Genomic DNA, 19,515 nt, shown 5'->3' with positions numbered 1-19,515 from the left:
TGAGGCAGCAAAGGAAATTGCTGAGAAGATTGTAAGTCATTTTCAATTAAGAATTGCAATTATCTTTGTTTATTCTATGATTGACTAAACAAATATATCTGTTCTGTACAGGATTCTTTAGAGGAGCAGGCGTCACAGGGTTTGTTTGTCCCCCATGGACATCAGGATCTCTTGATTGCTGTCATTGGGCGACCAAAACACCCTGGCCGTGTGCGAGCTGCTGGAGCCGGTGTGACCATAAAGAAATACTTTGGATCGGCTCCACGAACCTCCCACAGTTTGTCCTCCATGGCTCCCGAAGAACTCGAGCAGCTAATTCAACAAATCAGGAACTAGTTGGAGGAGTCGATCATAGAAAAAGTGACTCGGCAGCTGATGTTATCCTTCAACCAGATGCAGTCCCAGTTGCAATCACAAATCCAATCATAGGAACTTGCACTGCCTCCGGAGCCTAAGGTTGGTCCCTCAGCTGCTCGTGTCAGCACAAAGGGGAATTGTGTTGATCCCTCACCGACCGATCCAAACACGGGTGATTGTTAGTCGGTGAATACGACTAACTTTTGTGTATAAAATTTGTGTAAATTGTATCAAACTCCTCCAATTTATGGTTATTTTGTAGTGTTATAAGTTCTTTTAGTTAAAGATAGGTAATAAATACTTAGCAATTTTGTTTTGTGTGTTTAATAATCATTTTCTCTCAATTTCAGGTTAATTAGGCGACTCTGAAAAGTGTTGTTTTTCACCTTCTCGCTAAGCCAATCTGCTGGCTTAGCGAGCATCTGCTAAGCGCAACACTCATTGGCTAAGCGCGAGGAACAATCTGGAAGAAGATGAGCGCTACAGGTTCACTGAGCACACCGCTTCATCTCGCTAAGCGCACCGCTTCAGTCCATCCGCTGAGTGAGAAGAGCACACGCTAAGCTAAAATTCACTAATGTGCGCTAAGCGGATCAAAGTTGCGCTAAGCGCACAGGCATGAACAAGGGAACCTATTTAAGCCTGAAATCAGATTTAGAGAGGGGAGTTTAGGCTGAGAGCTGAAGCTTTGCATGTCTAGTGATTATAGAGAGAGAAAAGTCCAAGTTCCAGAGAGTTTTGAGAGATTTTGCTGTGCGAAGATCTGCAGGGACCAGAGCTTGAAGAGGAAGCTGTTTTGAGAGCTTGAGATGAGTTTGTGAGTGGTTGAGATCTTAGAGGTGAAGGAGACATCCTCACCAGTTGTATTTTTGCAATCTTTCATCTTGTTCTTCTCTTTGTTGTAAAGGAGGCTTCCTTGTTATGGAAAGCTAAAATCCTCTGTTGGATCTTCCCCGTAGGTACCTGATGTAAATATCCTTTTATCTATTTAATGATATTTTGTGTGTTCTTTGTGCTATCTGCTTTTCATTCTAGTATGTCTTTACCTTGATCACGTAGATACATGCTTTGTTAGGGTCATTCAACAGTGGAAACTGGTCTGATTCTGATGACCTTAATAGGACAGGGCTAAGTTGTCGTACTATCACGAGGAATCAGGGTGCGATAATTTAGTTGTAGTATGTTTGTCTTAATGCGGTCTTGGTTGAGTTTAGTCCAACAAGAAGAATCTAAGGACGATGCTTAATCAGGATTAGGCTAAACTATCATGAGGAATCGGGGTTTAGCATCTCAGGAGACACCATAGGAACACATGAGCATTGTTAGATAGAAAATATCATTTTAGCATCAGACACCTATTAGGAAGACCAACACGTTTTCTACTTGTTTTTACACATCATTTCTCTCGTGTGATTTTCCTTTTTGCATAGATAGTTTACATACTTGTTTATATTCACACTTAGATTTTCACACCAAACACCTATTCACTGAAATAACTTACCAAGTAACACAAGTTCCCTGAGAGTTTGATACTCGGTTCTTACTGTTTTACACTACTTATGCAATCCGGTGCACTTGCCGGAAGCCGAACATTGACTCAGAAAAATGTGGGTTGTACATCGAAGAAAATCCTTCCCGCCTGGTTGCCCTAGGAAGAGTTTATGAGGGATCCACAATGGTTCACAAAATCTCTTTGCTGCAAGGCCAAGTGAAGGTTGGTGTTGAGGAGGATAAAGATGCAGAGGCTCTCGTTCTTGTACCCACTGACGAGGTTATTTTAGTGGGGCAGACACTTAACACCTTCCTTGCTTGGCCGACACATCTCATGAATCGTTTATCACAACAGGTATGTTGCTCTCATTATATGCTTCTTTTTTTCAATTGAATTGTTCACTGTAATTAAATTATGTTAATTAACTATGTTGGATAAACAGACAATTGTGTCACTAGCAAAACCTCCAGATAGGCCGGATCATGAGGTCGATGATCCCTTATATTTGATGACATTGACCATCCCACAACTTTTCTTGATGCTTCTCCTGGTTATGTGGGATGCTACCATGTTCGGGGTGTTTAATGAACATTTCCCGTTGTACATAAAGCACGAAGATCTCTCTGAAATTGCACACGGTGGTCAATGTCTCAGTATATCTGTTATACAATTGTGGATTCTGTAAGTCAATTTAGATTATTCTTAATTACCTAAGTTATTGTTTTAAATTCATACATAATTAACTTTGTCTTAACAACAATAGGCATCTGACTGAGACAAGTATGTGAGCGGGGAATTTCGATGTGTATGGATTTCTCGAGCCACAGTTCATTTAGAGATCTGGGCAATCACAATTTGAATTAGAAAGTTACATGAAGAGTTGGATGCAGAGTTCAAAATGCGATGACTGCCTTGGAGTATACCTGAATGGGTAAGTCAAACTGAACAACTGAATTTAAATAATGTATAATACTACAATAACCCATATTGGTCTCCACTATAATGCACACTGGCAAATGGTCGTCATTTTCTTGTTGTCTGGTTTTGTTCTTTACATAACAGGCCAGACAACTACCTTAAGGGAAAAATTAACAGGTCAATGTTGTTTTTCAATACATTTGCATTAGCATGACTCAACAACATCAAAATTTTAATGTTCCTTGTATTCAACAGTGCTTTGAAAGGACTTGATAATACTCCACAACCTAAATCCAAGGCTGGTGCTAGGTGGATTATTGTTAAGGTACGTGATTTAAATAAAACTTCTACTTATATATATTTTATGTGTGTGTACACTAATTGTAGTTAACGTTTAATATCCAAATTTCATTATGTATTTAGTGTAATAAACAAAAAGAAAGCACTGAGTGCGGCTATAATATCATGCACTGGATTTCCACGATAATCTTAGGAACTTTCAGGAATAATTGGGAAACGATAATTGTTTATTTCAAACAAAGTTGATTTTCTTATCATCGGTATTACATTATTAACTTATGTTTTATTTGATCATGCAATATTTTAATGATGTTAGACCATTGAAAGCAGAGAGATTGAAGGCGTTTCGCATCCAGTGGGCACGATATTATCTCAAAGTGAGAAATCAAACTTGGGATGTTAGGGAACTATGTAACTTTAGGTTACTTAATTAGTTTACTAGCTTGCATTACATTTTTTACAATTGCTGTTTCATTTTAACATTGAATAATCTTTGTTGATATTTATTAATAAATTATTTATTCATAGCTATCAATTGATTTTTTACAATTGATAGTTTACTAGCTAGTTTTTTGCTAAAACCTGTTTGAAAACAGAATGCAAATGATATATGTTGTGCTGTGTGGTCTGATTTTAAATTTATAGGTTAAATTTTGGGTTTTTTTTTTAAAAACAGAGAAAGTATTTAAAAAAATTCCTAATAGCAACATCAGTTTTTTTAAAAAAAACCGATGTTAGTATCGAAAAATGTTAACATCGGTTTCTGTAAAAAAAATCGATGTTAACGTATACGTTAATATCGGTTCTGTATAAAAACCGATGTTAACTTCCAAACGTTAACATCAGTTTTATATAAAAACCAAAGTGAACTGTCAATATTCATACATTTTTTTGTGCAATTCTTATTATATAACATCGGTTATTTAAATAACTGATGTTGTCAATTTTACGTTAACATTGGTTTTAAAAAACCGATGTTAACGATAATACTTTCAACATCGGTACTTTCTACATTAGTAAAAAATCATAAATCACCGATGTAAAAAACATATTTTCTAATAGTGTACCCCTTACAACAAGAGAAATCAACCTCTCATGGAGATGAATAGCTCAAAAATATACATGGTAGGGGAGAAAATGGATGAAGAACACATGAACACTTGAGAGTTTTTCTCCCTCACTAGAACAATACAAAAGTTGCAAATTGTTAAAATTATGAAAGCAAAAGGGAGGGGGAATCTATCTATATTTGCATGTCAGGCCTAAAAATACAAAAACAACAATTTCACTTTTGAGTGCAGACCCATTCAACCATGAATTCTGGCTTGGCCAAATGGTAGTTTCTATTCTTCCAAAATTTTGTTGTCCTAGCTGATCCTTTTGAACTTTTAGTACTTCAAACTTCCCCTTCAAGATACATTCTTCTTCTTCAAGCCCTTTTTCTAAAAAAAAATATATGACAAATTACTACAATGTAACCAAAAAATCACACTACTAGACAAAGATTTAGAATATAGTAAAAACAAAGCAATTTGAGTCAAAATAACGCTCTAAATCAAGGTATAAGCAAGAAAAATACCTTTAAAAGTATCCTGAAAGTATGTAATTTTGACACTTAACAACAGGGGATTGTACATTTTGAATCAAATACATGTTCCAAAAGTTATAACTTCTAGTGTTGACTTGTCATCTTTTCGTCTCAATCCTTTATAAGTGACACTGGGAGAGGGGACATGGAGGAGTCATGCCCCCTACCCCAAATTTTTTTTCATAATGTATTAAAAATATATTATAAAAAACATTATGCCCCCTAAAGTTTATAAAAAAAATTATTAAAAAATAATATATAAAAATTATCTCATTAGTTGACACTTCAAGAGAAAAATGAAGAAAAGACAGAAAGGTATAGGTATATAATAGGTAATTTAATGTAATAAAAAGAGTAGTATATAAAGTGAAATTATAGACATTAATCAAGTATTTGTAACGTTAAAGTGTTAACATATAATTATTCATAATTATTTTATACATCTATTTTATCTCTTTTCTGTTATACTACCTCTAATAATATATATAAAAAACTAAAATATTAAGGAGCAATAAAGATACTTAAGTTAGCTATTTAATTTTAATTAAAAATATCGTAAATTTAAATTTTATTATAGAAATACCATTATAATTCAAAGTTTTTTTTAAGAGGGGGAAATAAATATAATTCAATAGTTTAAAATGTGATTATATTTAATAACATTATTAAATAATTTTTTCACTAATAAAATTAACTTAAATTGTTAATAAATTAATAAATGCATTCACTTACATATTTGCATATGAAATTATTGATGAGACAATTAGTAAATTTCACAATAAATTAAGGTATGAAAAATGCATCTAATTGTTTCTTGTATAAATGTATAGTTAATATATTTAAAAAGAGTATGTGCTTTTTATAATTATAATAAAAAATGTATTTATTTGTTTCTCATATTTATATAAATGATCAAATTAGTTAGATAGTATTGTATTTTACTTTATATATTTTGTCTTTATAAAAATATTAGATATCTATATTATATATTAAACTTTTTTTTAATATTTTTTAAACAAGTAATTTCTTGACTCCCCTCAAACCAAATTTTTGGCTCCGCCCTTGTCCTTTATTTCTCACAAGGTATCAAAGATTATAAATTACAATGTATGATTTAAAGGATTTTAGCTATTATATTTTCATTCAAATTAAATTAATGCACATTTTTAGTTCTTATTATTATAACATAGGTTAAACACATTTTTAATTAATGCACCTGCTAAACTAAAACGGTAACTCCTAACCTACATTTATAGTCAATATTTAAATGGCATGGCAGAGATAAATAAAAAACAATAGTCAATATTTTTCTTATCCAGGAGTAAAAAACAGTTAACAGAAAGTTTATAATAACTTACATAACACCGTGTTCCAGTTAAATTAGACATCCTTCATAAAATAATATGATAGAAAAACAATTCATGAAAAGAATTAGTTAACTCTAAGTCAACATTACAGTCTAAATTTTTGTTTTTATGTAATATAAATAGATCATTTTACAAGTACTGCTGATTTAATTACTCGTTAAATTATATTGATTCAATAGCTGTTGTTTATGAACAGAAAACTATACTTTATCATAATACTTTTATAAAATGTAACAGAATATATTTTTATAGCTCCGATACATATGTTTTGGAAATTTATTGTTTTGGCATTACAACATAAAACCCAAACAACTACTATCAAATTTGAAAAGGAAACATTTAGAAAGAAGACTCATCATAACCTCACTTTTTTGCACACTTTTTATTAATCACTATTTTTCATTAATCACCACTAATGCCCCCACCTTAAAGTTGTGTACGTATGTCCTCCTCCCGTTACATATTCAAGATACATTTGTGCAAATATTCTACAAAGAACTTTGTGCACGAGTTGCCAATACCATACGCTCCATTGCTTCCAAACCAAGAGAGGACCAAAAACAATTCCATGACCAAAAACCAATCCAAATCCGACACTATTCAAATTCCAATCAATTGTATAAGCTAGCCTTGGCTCTGCCTCTTCATCATCTGCATTGTTAGACAATGGAGAACCGTATAGCCTTGTCTCTGGCTCTTCATCATCTGCATTTTTAGACAATGGACAACCGTATAGCCCCTCATTACCTTCATAGGAATCATTATCAAATAGAATAAATTGTGCACCTGTTGGGATCTTTCCCACCAAATGATTGAAGGAGAGGTTTAAAACTGCAAGAAAGTACAAAGTTGTAAGCTGCATGGGAATTTCTCCACTCAGGGAGTTTTGTGAAAGGTCCAGGGACTCCAAGTTTCTCAAGTTACCCATTAAGGAAGGGATTTCACCAGACAAAGCGTTGTTTGACAAATTAAGGACTACGAGTTCTTCAAAATCCATTAGGTCCTTTGGTATAGGTCCTTCAAAATGGTTGGATGAGGCATCAATGGATGTTAAGATTGTATACTTCTCTATAAGCATCAATAGTCCACCTTTCCAAACAACTATCGAATTATCTGCATAATGTACACTGCTATCCTCGGATTCATAAAACGACATCTCTATAAACATTAATCCACCTTCGTATTTCTCAAGCAATCTTTTATTTCTTTTCCAGGTTGCAAAATATTTTCCCGGCAGTTTGCCACTAAAATTATTGAAAGCGATGTCCACAATTTGAAGCATTTCCCAAGTCTTATTAGATTCAGAACATCTTAGGGAACCCTTAAATTTGTTATTTCGCAAAACAAGGATTCGAAGGGTGGATATTTCCTTTAAAATGCATGGAAAGCCCCCAGTGATTCGATTTGATCCAACGTCCAATACCTCTAACATTGAGCAATAAGCAAGAGAGTTTGGAATTGAGCCATCTAATAGATTTCCATGAAGATTTAAAGTCCACAAAATACAGGAAGCTGGAACTGTATCTGGAATAGAGCCTGAGAGATTGTTGTTCTTGAGATTTAATACTTGAAGAGTTTCACTCATTATCATTAAACAGGGGGGAATTGTTCCAGCAATGTTATTAATGGAAAGATCAAGCATTTGAAGTGATGAAGCATTGCAGATGGACTCAGGGATACTGCCGTGCAAAGAATTGTTTGAAAGAGAGAGAAAATATGTCTGAGAAAGGTAATTACCGATATCTCGTGGTATAAGAGAGCTAAAATTGTTGTTTGATAAATCCAAGAACATTGCATCTTTAGGAAAAACAGGTATTGGCCCTTCAAGTTTATTGTAACGAAGGTCAAGGTAATCCAAGTTAGAAGTAAGATTCGGAAAAGGTCCTTCCAACTTAGTCAACAAATTGTAGGAAATAATAAGATCATAAAGATCAGGTAGTTTCCAAATCCAGTTGGGCACTATTCCTTGAATCTGATTATTTGAAAGATCTAGATGCATTAATGTGGACAAGTTTCTCAAGAAACCAGGGAATGTTTTCAAGTTACAAGATGCGATGTTTAGATAGAGAATGCTGGGAAAGGAAGAAGGGCCAACATTTGTAAAATTCACATTTACTGACAAGTTGTTGTATGAAAGGTCCAGTTCAGTTAAACTTTTAAGCTTATTCAGATGCACCAACCCATTGAACTTGTTTGAAGAAAGTCGGAGGACAGAGAGTGTACTAAGCTGGAAGATAGATGTTGGAAAAGGCCCTGACAGATCATTGCTACTCAAATCAAGGGTGTCTAATATAGAAGAAGACACATTTATGAATTCATCTAACTGACTAAGATGATTGTGGGAAAGCCGAATCTCTTGCAGCAGTGGGAGTGCAAAAAGGGATGAAGGAATCGTCCCAGATAAATTATTGTTACTCATATAGAGGGTCACTAATCTAGAGGATGTAACATTCATGAATTCCTCCAATTGAGTAAACAAGTTGTCTGAAAGCCAAAGGTTTTGCAGTGATGGGAGTGTAAAAAGGATTGAAGGAGTCCTCCCAGTGAAAGAATTATTACTCAAGTCAATATGGACAAGATTTTGCAGTCCTTCAAAGTAAGATGATGGGAGTATACCACTTAAATCATTATGAGAAAGATCTAAACGGGTAAGTTTTTTTACCATAACGAAGGATGTCATTGGACCGGTGAAGCTGTTATGTGACATATCCAGGTAACTGAGTTTTGGTAGGTTTGACAGTGAATTGGGAATTTTTCCACTAAAACCACAATGAGAAAGATCCAATTCGGATAAATTCCTCATGTTACCAATAGAGGGTGGAATTGATCGAGTGAAGTTTGTTTTACTTACTCTTAAGGTCTGGAGAGATCCCCTCAATGGAAAGTCAGGAAAGAAACCACGGAGATTGTTGTTTGAAGATATGTCAATAAGGGACAATGTTCCGATGTTAAAGACCTTCTGTGGAAATATTCCAGTCAACTTGCACTTAGAAAGCCTTAGCATGGTGAGACTTTTGAAATGGGCAAATGTTTCTGGCACCGGGGATGATAAATCGTTCTCATCAAGAGCAATGACTGATAGACTCTCAAGTCTTGCCAGGGAAGGATCTAGGGGTCCTAAGAGATTGCACCTTGACAAGCTCAGTTCTTGCAAGTCACGCAGCGACAACAAAGTGCTGCACCATTCATAACCCGGAGCTGATATACTTACACCATCCAGATACAGTTGCCTGATACTGGTGAGATTTTGGACAAGGCTTTGTAGATTTGGGTCCTCAAGTTTCAGGTGCTGCAAAAAAGAAGAGATATGAAGAGTAATCAACCTTGTCAGCTGAGAAATCTCTATTGGAATCTGACCCACAAAGCCAGCATATGACAAATTCAGATAAGTTAACTTGTCCAAGTTGTTGAATCCAGAAGGAATGACAGAATTGAAGTTATTTGAAGCCAAATTTAGACTCTGGAGATGTTGGAGATTGAAAAGAACACTTGAATTGCCAAATCCACCAGAGATTGATTCTCTACTGAGGTCAAGAGCAGTAACATGTCCCTCCTTGTCACAGGTTACTCCCATCCACCTGCAACAATCATCACTTGCATTCCAAGACTTCAGCCTGCTGCTATTTCTGTCTGCCATGTTTGTGAATGTGAGGTTGTTCTTAAATTGCAGCAGCAAAGACTTCTGATCACCAAGGCAGAGACCAGAAACCACAATAATGTGGTTAGCAAGGCACAACCAATAGAATGACATCACCAGAAGTGATGCCACAAGCTCCATTTTCATTGTAGATGATGATTATGGGTGACAACTGCGATTTCAAGTAGAAGTTTAAAGTGTAGGAAAACTGGAATAATTAAAAATGGTAGTACTCAGAAACAAAAGATTAAAAACTTACAACTATGGAAAACTCTTCGTTCAACGTTGGCTTTCACCAGCAGACGCAGATGTATCCAAATTGGAGGGGTGGTTTTGTTTTAGTTGGAAAGTTGAAGGCTTTATTTGACACGGGGCTGAATGGTTGGATGGGAAAGCATTTGTTTTGATCTTTGGAAGTGCTCTTACAATTGCTAATCGGTTGGCTATTTATAGGCATGCTGCAGTCTGCACAGCCTTCAAATCTTTTGCTAATGGCACACAGCATCAGCAGGAACAGAGAAAAATACTAATGACTATGTTATGGGACTTTAAAATATAAATTATTTTACAAAATTAACTGTACATTAAATACTTTTTTCCAAGACTATCCTCAATAAATACTTAGTGTCAGCCGTGCACATAAAAAGAATAAATAAGTCATTAATTAAAAAATTAAAGAGTATATTAAAAAATTACCTAATGTTTTATTTAAAATTTAACAAATTAATTTTATTTCTTAATATTTGTTCAAAAATCTCAAATTCCATATATTCTGGAACCGAGAGAATATTAATTATCTGTTTGAGCTTGTCTCTAACTTGGCTGTCATTGTCCTATTTTAAGATTTTCATTTCCGAATTACAATTGTTAAAATTGTTTTAAGAATTATGTACTAAATGGAATTGTTTTTTTTTTTTAATGGAAAAGTGGAATTGGTTTTAAAGTATCTAAAAGTTAATAAAACATAACAGTTCACAATTATTACACGAAGTGGTGAGATGAGCTAAATTTTCATTGTAGACGATTTGTATGTGTGAAAACTGCAATTACAAGTAGAAGTTTAAATTTCAAGACAACTGAAATAAAAAATTGTAGTTCTCAGAAAAATAAGATTAAAAACTCACCACTTCTATTAAAGAGTCCTTGTTCAACGTTGGATTTCACCAGGAGACCCAGACATTGACACTTGGTATCCGCAAGAACGTCGAAGTTACACTTTGGTGCAATTATATTGTGCTAGTACTTTTTACTATTAACCTTTTAATTTTTGTAAACAAATTTGTGCACTTAATAACATTTAAATTTATCCAGAGAAAAAATGAGACTACGTTATGATGGCAAATACCTTTTCCTCAACACTGTTTTCCACTTGACTTCAGCATTTTTAACTTTTTGAGCTTTTGTCCTTACTTTGGTTCTCACTGTCATTTTTTAAGGGTTATCCTTCAAGAATCGTGCAGCAGATGATTGGTTTTAATGTATGTAAAAGTTAGTAAGACACAACTGTGCACAATTACAAATGCTAAGGTTGATTGATACTCTTTGCACTTTAACTTTTAACAGAAATTACAAAGGTAGCTCAGAAAACTGTATTCCTATGCTTTTCCATGAAACCATTTTAGAAGTTGTTCAACACTACAAAATCACTTTCTTTCCAAGAGCATTCCACACGTCCAAAAAATTGAGCAGTTGCTATGAATAGACAACCAAGCTAATGAGCATGCACCGTTTTTTCCTAGAAATTGAATGCTTTTGTCAGATTAGAGACTTACAATTTATAGTCTTGCCCAGGGAATGGGATAGAAAAAAACTCACAACATATTATTAATAAGGCTCATTTTCTTTTGGCTAACGAATGGAAAGCCAGCAGGTTTAGAGACTTTTGAATGATTCGCCCTTCTTACAAGGTGTAGAATTAGAAAGAACCAAAAAGTTGGTGGAAATTTGAATGTAATTTCTTTGAATAGTTACATGATTTTCGAAACATATTAGAAAAGAGAGGCTGTAGTTTGTAGTAGTTTTGTACAGAATAATGATAATGCACATGTGTGATTTTTTCTCAATATTTTGCAGGATTTTCATTTCACAGGCATATGTTGTACTTAATTGTTGAAACAAACAAGATGCTCCAGTGTTAAAATATTAGAATAGTAAAACAAACAATTGCTGAAAAAAAAACAGAGAGTAACCAGATGCTCCAGTGTTTGGCTAAAGCAGGATGACAGGAAGAAAATTATTAAATTAATAAAAAGAAACATGCAGTAATACACCTCATTGGTTGTAGTATTAAAGTTCTAGCAATGTCTATTATCAGAAATGTAACACTTCTCACATATACAGTGTGCTCAATAGAAGATAAATAAAGGTTTTGATGTTTACATATAAATACAGAGTATCTGACAAATTTAGAGAAGATCTGATTACCTTAATCTCTATAAATTATTTATTTCCTAACTGGTTATTTTCTCTTAGGTGAGTGAGACAATTTGGCTAATGATTTAATGTAAACACTAAATATTTTTCCTTCTTGACTGCAGGTTCAGTCCACTACAAAACAATGGATCAACATTTGAGATATGAATATTTTATTCTTAGTAGTCATTCTAGTGTATTTTAATATTCCATCAAGTTTCTTTCTCAGCCTACGTTGTCTCCAATGTTCCTCTTACAAATGGTCTATTCTTTCTGGCCAATTCTGAACATCATGTAAAGGGATTCAATGGTTGTTATAAACGTGTTCACAGGTTGGGTTAGGATGGGTTGAATTTATCTATATTTATTACCTAAATTGACCAAAGTTTAATGGATTGGACTGGGTTGAGTCTGTGCAATTATTTTTTATAAATCCAACCTAAACCAACCTGATCATAAACGAGTTGGTTGGCTTAGGTTAGTCAGATCTGCAAATTTAAAAAATATTTTTAATTTGTAAAAAATAATTTTTTATAACAATTTATTTTTGTCTAAAGCTTTGTAAGTATATAATGACTCAATGCACTCAAAAGAAACTAAATTATGATAATATTTGATTAATAGAATTAATGATTTTAATGCTAATACGATATTTTTATTTTAGATAGAAATAAAGTATTGTATTAACATAAAAAAATATAAACAAAATTAAGACCGAGATAAAAATACCAACTAAAAAAAGAAAAAAATTCATGAATGGTTTAACTTTATTAATTGTATCTCGAAAATTGAGATAAGTGATGTGAGACTTCCTAACATTTAGGCCAATTATAAGAATAATAGAATAAACCTATCCAAGTGCATAGTTTCAAGCTAAAAGATAAAGTGCATGCACATTGGGAATTGAATTTTTATCACTAAGGTTTAGGTGGCTTAAATGCAAAGTGAAAGATTGCATTTTACTATATGAACCTTAGTTGAATGGATGCATTGGAAGTTGTTTTTGTTTCAACTTTCAATAGAGTTTATTTATTATAGTTGGTGACAATCTCCACTATAAATAGAGAAGAAAATTAGTGGAGAAATACAACACATGAAGAGAGTGTGTGAGAAGAGAGATTGTGAAACAAAATCACTTTGTTGAGAGAAAAGTGTCTTTGTGTGAGAGTGTTATCATTTCATGTAATCATTGAGTGAGATACTAGGGTTTATAGAGTGATTCACTATTTGGGGTGAGTTACAATCTTGTAATCATTTTTGTGATAGTAAAATATTTTTTGAGTCGGTTCCATGGATGTAGACAAGAGGTGTCGAACCACGTTAAATTCTTGTGTTTGTTATTATTTTTCCTATGGTGTAATATTAGTTGTGTTCTCACGATCCTTTGTGGGTGTGGGTAATTTTCTTTGTGAGATCATTGATTACCCAACAGTGGTATCAGAGCGTTAATTTTCCAACAGTGGTATCAGAGTTAACACAAAGGTTCGAGATACCGTTGTTTGAATAAACAAATTTTATGATTTGGCAGAATACTATTCGAGACCTTTTGGTGCAGCAAGGTCTTAATCAGGTGTTAGAAGATGAAAGGTCAACTTCTATAAATGAAATCGAGTGGACTAAGATCCAAAGGAGGGTTGTGAGCACGATTCGGTAGCCCTTGCTCCCGAGATAAAACATGTGTTGAAGGAGACAACACCAAAAGCCTTGTGGGAGAAGCTCGAGAATATCTATGCATCAAAGTCACTAACCAATCGCCTCTATTTGAAGATGAAGTTGTATCAACTCAAAATGGAGATGGGAGGAGATCTCCATGACCACATCAACAAGTTCAATCAATTAGTAAGTCAATTGTTGAATGCAAATGATAATCACTCTGATGAGGAGCAAGCATTTTTGTTTTTGACCTCACTACCAAGGTCCTTCAAAGCTTTGATTCAAACGTTGCTTTTGGGAAGATCAACTTTGAATTTGGATGAGGTGATTGCCACACTTAGAGAAAATGAGAGAATGATGAGAATTGAAAATGTTGATGATGAACACAATGCAATAGATGTGGTGGAGTCTGAGCGGGGGGGGGGGGGGGGGATCATTCAAGGAGACATGATGGGTCAAGAGGAATATCAAAATTGCAATCGCGTCCGTAATAAGATATAAGTAACATACAATGTTACTATTGCGGTGAAAATGGTCATGTGCAAGTGAGGTGCAAACAAATGAAGGAGGACTTGAAGAAATTAAGAAATATGAACAAAAATGGCACCAACTCCCAAGCTAATGTAGTAAAAAGTGTGGAAGATGAAGATGATGTGTTTTTGACAATAAATGACGAGGTTGCTAAAACAAAATAGGTGATGAATTCTACTGCCTCAAAGCACATTTGCAGAGATCAAGAGATGTTTGATACTTTGAAAACTGATGGAGAATTCGACCATTTCAAGTTAGGGAATGATGAAAAAATGAAGGTTGAAGGCATAGGGAGCATGAGGATGAAGCTCCATGATGGTGCTATTCGAACTTTCTCAAATGTAAAGTTTGTACCTTCTTCTGTTGTCATATGATTTTTATGGGGAGATGACATCACAAGGGTACAAATATGTTTGTTCAATGTGCAGATGCAAAGTGTACAAGGGGAGACATTTGGTGTTGCGAGGACAAAAAAATAAAGGTGACCTTTGCTATTTGGATTTTCAAGTCTTGAAGAGGAACCATGATATCATAGTGAAGAAGAAAGTGAAGTTTTTTAATGTTGTGGAAGTATTGGAAGATACTTCCGTTGGAGGGGGAGTTTGTTCACTCTCAAATTAATTGAATGATATTTCTCTTTTGGCTTGAGAGGGAGAATTGTAGAGTTTCAAGCCAAAAGATAAGGTGCATGCACATTGGGAATTGAATTTTTATCACTAAGGTTTAGGTGACTTAAATGCAAAGTGGAAGATTGTATTTTACTAGATGAACCTTAGTTGAATGGATGCATTGAAAGTTATTTTTGTTTCAACTTCCAAGAGAGTTTATTTATTATAGTTGGTGGCAATCTTTACTATAAATAAAGAAGAGAATTGGTGGAGAAACACAACACATGAGGAGAGAGAGTGAGAGAAGAAAGATTATAAAACAAAGTCACTTTATTGAGAGAAAGTGTTCTTGTGTGAGAGTGTTATCATTTCTTGTAACCATTGAGTAGAGTACTCGGGTTTGTAGAGTGATACACTATTTGAGGTGGCTTACAATTTTGTAATCATTTTTGTTATTATTTTTCTTATGGTGTAATCTTTGTTGTGTTCTCATAATCTTTTGTGAGGGTGAATAATTTTATTTGAGAGAGCATTGATTATCCAACAAAAAGATAGTAAAACACAATTGTACACAATTACAATTACTAAGGTTGATTGATACTCTTTGCACTTTAACTTTTAACAAAAGTTACAAAGGTAGCTTAGAAAACTGTATTCCTATGCTTTTCCATGAAACCATTTTAGAAGTTGTTCAACACTACAAAATCACTTTCTTTCCAAGAGCATTCCACACGTCCAAAAAATTGAGCGGTTGCTATGAATAGACAACCAAGCTAATGAGCATGCACTGTTTTTTCCTAGAAATTGAATGCTTTTGTCAGATTAGAGACTTCCAATTTATAGTCTTGCCCAGGGAATGGGATAGAAAAAAACTCACAACATATAATTAGTAAGGCTCATTTTCTTTTGGCTAACGAATGGAAAGCCAGCAGGTTTAGAGACTTTTGAATGATTCGCCTTTCTTATGAGGGATAGAATTAGAAAGAACCAAAAAGTTGGTGGAAATTTGAATGAAATGTTCATTGAATGGTTACATGATTTTCGCAACATATTAGAAAAGAGAGGCTGTAGTTTGCATTAGTTTTGTACAGAATAATGATAATGCACATGTGTGAATTTTTCTCAATATTTTGCAGGATTTTTATTTCAGAGGCATATGTTGTACTTAATTGCTGAAACAAACAAGATACTCCAGTGTTGAAATATTAGAATAGTAAAACAAGCAATTGCTGAAAAAAAACAGAGAGTAACCAGATGCTCCAGTGTTTGGCTAAAGCAGGATTACAGGAAGAAAATTATTAAATTAATAAAAAGAAACATGCAGTAATACACCTCATTGGTTGTAGTATTAAAGTTCTAGCAATGTCTATTATCAGAAATCTAACACTTCTCATATATACAGTGTGCTCAATAGAAGATAAATAAAGGTTTTGATGTTTACATAGAAATAAAGAGTATCTGATAAATTTAGAGATCTGATTATCTTAATCTCTATAAATTATTTATTTCCTAGTTGGTTATTTTCTCTTATGTGAGTGAGACAATTTGGCTAATGATTTAATGTAAACACTAAATATTTTTCCTTCTTGACTGCAGGTTCAGTCCACTCCAAAACAATGGATCAACATTTGAGATATGAATATTCTATTGTTTGTAGCCATTCTAGTGTATTTTAATATTCCATCAAGTTTCTTTCTCAACCTACGGTGTCTCAAATGTTCCTCCTACAAATGGTCTATTCTTTCTGGCCAATTCTGACATCGTTATGTGAAGGGATTCAATGGTTGTTATAAATGTGTTCAGGTTGGATTAGGATGCTTGAATTTATCTATATTTATTACTTAAATTGACCAAAGTTTAATGAATTGGACCGGGTCGTGTTTGTCTAATTATTTTTTATAAATCCGACCTAAATTAACCTAATCATAAATAAATTGGTCGACTTGGGTTAGTTGGATCTGCAAATTTAAAAAAAATTAATTTGTAAAAAAAAATTTTTTTATAATGATAACTTATTTTTACCTAAAGTTTGGTAATTATATAATAATTAAATGCACTCAAAAGAAACTAAATTATAATAATATTTGATTAATATAATTAATGATTTGAATGTTAATACTATATTTTTATTTTAGATAGAAATAAAGTATTATATTAACATAAGAAAATATAAATAAAATTAAGACAGAAATAAAAATAGCAACTAAAAAAGAAAAAATTTATGAATGATTTAATTTTATTAATTGTATTTCGAAATTTGAGATAAATGATGTAAGACTTCCTATATTTAGGCCAATTATAAGAATAATAGAATAAATTTATCCAAGTGATAAGCCATAAGTGACAGCTATATTAATATTTAATGATAACATTTAATTTTAAAAATCATTAAAACGGTAAAATTTTAAAGGGACAGCACAAGGATAACACAAGAAGGAACAATAGAGAAGTCAGATCCTAAATGATTAATGTATTGAAATTAGGGTTAAATCATTAGAGTAGTACATATCTTGAGTACATATGTTGGATCCTGGGTAAAAATAATTATTAGTCAAACTTTACTTACCTCTCAATCAAACTACTTTGAATTAGTCATATCTCTTATTCATGATAGATAGAAGGATTAAGATAAAAAAATAATAAAATATAACAAGTCCATGTTTAAAGTATAAAAATATAAAGAACAGTAAAAATTTCTTTTCAGTGTAATTTTGGACTTAATTGCTAACCTCTTTATGCTGTTTTATCATTGAAAGATGGAATTAACATTTGGCAGAAACTGCAATTGTCTTTCCCGTTCCTTTCAGAAGTAAGCAGCTTCTGTTGGATTTCAAATTAGCTTTGAGTGTGTGTGGGTGTGGCGCTAAAGAATTTTTGGCGTGTTTGCCCCGTCTGTAATTTCCAATCACAAGACAAATTACTACGCATCAGGTTCCTTAAAAAATTTTGCTGTGTTTTTTCACGATGGATGTTTCCAAGAACGGATCTAAGAATATATTAAAGGAGCAGTTAGAAACTTTCTTTTACACAATTATTTAAATACCTATTGTCAAACAAATAATTATTTAATAAATAATAAGTTTAACTAAATATTTATTATTAATTTTATATGTAAAATTAGAAATAAAATTCACTAAGAAAAAATTAAATAAATATTAACACAAAAACCTATTTTTATTCATTTTTTATTAATATCTCTTTCATACATACACAAAGGATCTTGATCATTATCTCAAAGGGTATCTTTCTTTATAGAGAATAAGAGTAAAAAAGAAATAAATAAATAAATAGTAAAATAATCACATATATTTTATTTTAATTCAAAATTTTTATTTCAATTTGCTTTCTTTCTATTCTACCGAACAAATCGTAAAAATTATCAGACATAATATTTTAAATTTTTAGGTCTAAACGAGCATGCCTTTTATTCATCCTATATTTTGATGTATAATATAAATATAAATTATTGATATTTTAATGAATTTTTTATAAGTAAAAAGAATTATTATGTTAAAAGAATATTGTCCACTATTATACAAAGTATATTATATTTCAATCTAACGTCCAACACTCTATATTTAACACACTATTGTGAAAATTTATTTTTTAAAATTAAATTATATTGTTTTTAGCTTTAGCCTCACCCTCTAAAATTAAATTTATGACTCTTGCTGACTAGCAGCATTGAATTCAACCATAGTCACATTTTAAAGTTAGGAAATATATACAAATTCTTTTCAATTGATCATCATAATTAATTTGTCTCCAAATTAAATTTTGTATTTTGCAGGTCTTCAAAACTTGAAAAATTTAAAAGTGTTAGACTTATATGCAAATTATATGGTCGGCTCAATTCAAGGTACCACTAAACTAAAATTTCATACACTCGCGCGTAAATATAAATATTTAATCAAAATTATTTTTAAGAAAATGTGACTTATATTAATTAATTATCTTTAAACTTTATTTATTGCTATTCCAATGAAGTTATTTTTAATTGAAAACGCGTCAATAAGAATACTATAAATTTTAATTGCCCATGGATGCATTGCATATCCTTTTTTTTTTTCTAACATACCATTAACATGAAATATTTATTAATTTTGTTTATGATTAATCTCTGCCAAAGGACCTAGTTGATTATATTTAATAGAATTTGAAGTGGATTAGAAGGTCGCTAGAAGGAGACTGAATAATAACACTTAACTAATTATGACTTTTTCTAGTTCTAAGAATACACTACTTAAGAAACTTTGTTAGTAGCAATCTTTATCATTTGACAGCATTTTGTATAAAAATAGTTTTCTAGTAAAAATCTCATAAAGGTGTTGTCATACACTACTCAAGAAACTACTCAAAAAAATTATCAAAGTCCAGACAGTGTAAGATCTATATTTTATCTGTTATGCAATCGAGTAGACGTTGCTTTTGCACTTTGAACACAGTTTGAGAAACTTCTAATGATTTTACATCAAAGATATACCATTGTAAAATATGTTTCTCAAAGAAAAGATATAAAAGAAAAAAAATCATAACCAGTAAAAAGGATAAAGCACACATAGAATTTACTTTAGTTCATCAACAACCTTGGGCTACGTCAAATCCCTACACTTGTAGGATTTTCACTAACACAAGTACCAACTATGCTATTT

At 32.5% G+C, this 19,515-nt stretch overlaps 1 protein-coding gene across 1 annotated transcript; it reads right to left on the bottom strand.

Annotated features, from left to right (window-relative positions):
* Positions 1-6,279: 6,279 nt before the first annotated feature.
* Positions 6,280-10,094, bottom strand: LOC100805327 (receptor-like protein 6). Its single transcript, XM_006573305.4, has 2 exons — positions 9,919-10,094; positions 6,280-9,831 (listed from the first exon to the last, which is right to left on the bottom strand). Exon 2 carries the CDS (start codon positions 9,804-9,806, stop codon positions 6,435-6,437), a length of 3,372 nt encoding a protein of 1,123 aa, XP_006573368.1. The 5' UTR covers positions 9,807-9,831; positions 9,919-10,094; the 3' UTR covers positions 6,280-6,434.
* Between the last annotated feature and the right edge of the window lie 9,421 nt (positions 10,095-19,515).

This window comes from Glycine max, chromosome 1, assembly GCF_000004515.6.
Source record: "Glycine max cultivar Williams 82 chromosome 1, Glycine_max_v4.0, whole genome shotgun sequence".
NCBI classification, from domain to species: Eukaryota; Viridiplantae; Streptophyta; class Magnoliopsida; order Fabales; family Fabaceae; genus Glycine; species Glycine max.
The sequence above is the reverse complement of the archived record's forward strand: the minus strand, read 5'-3'. Positions and strand labels throughout refer to the sequence as shown.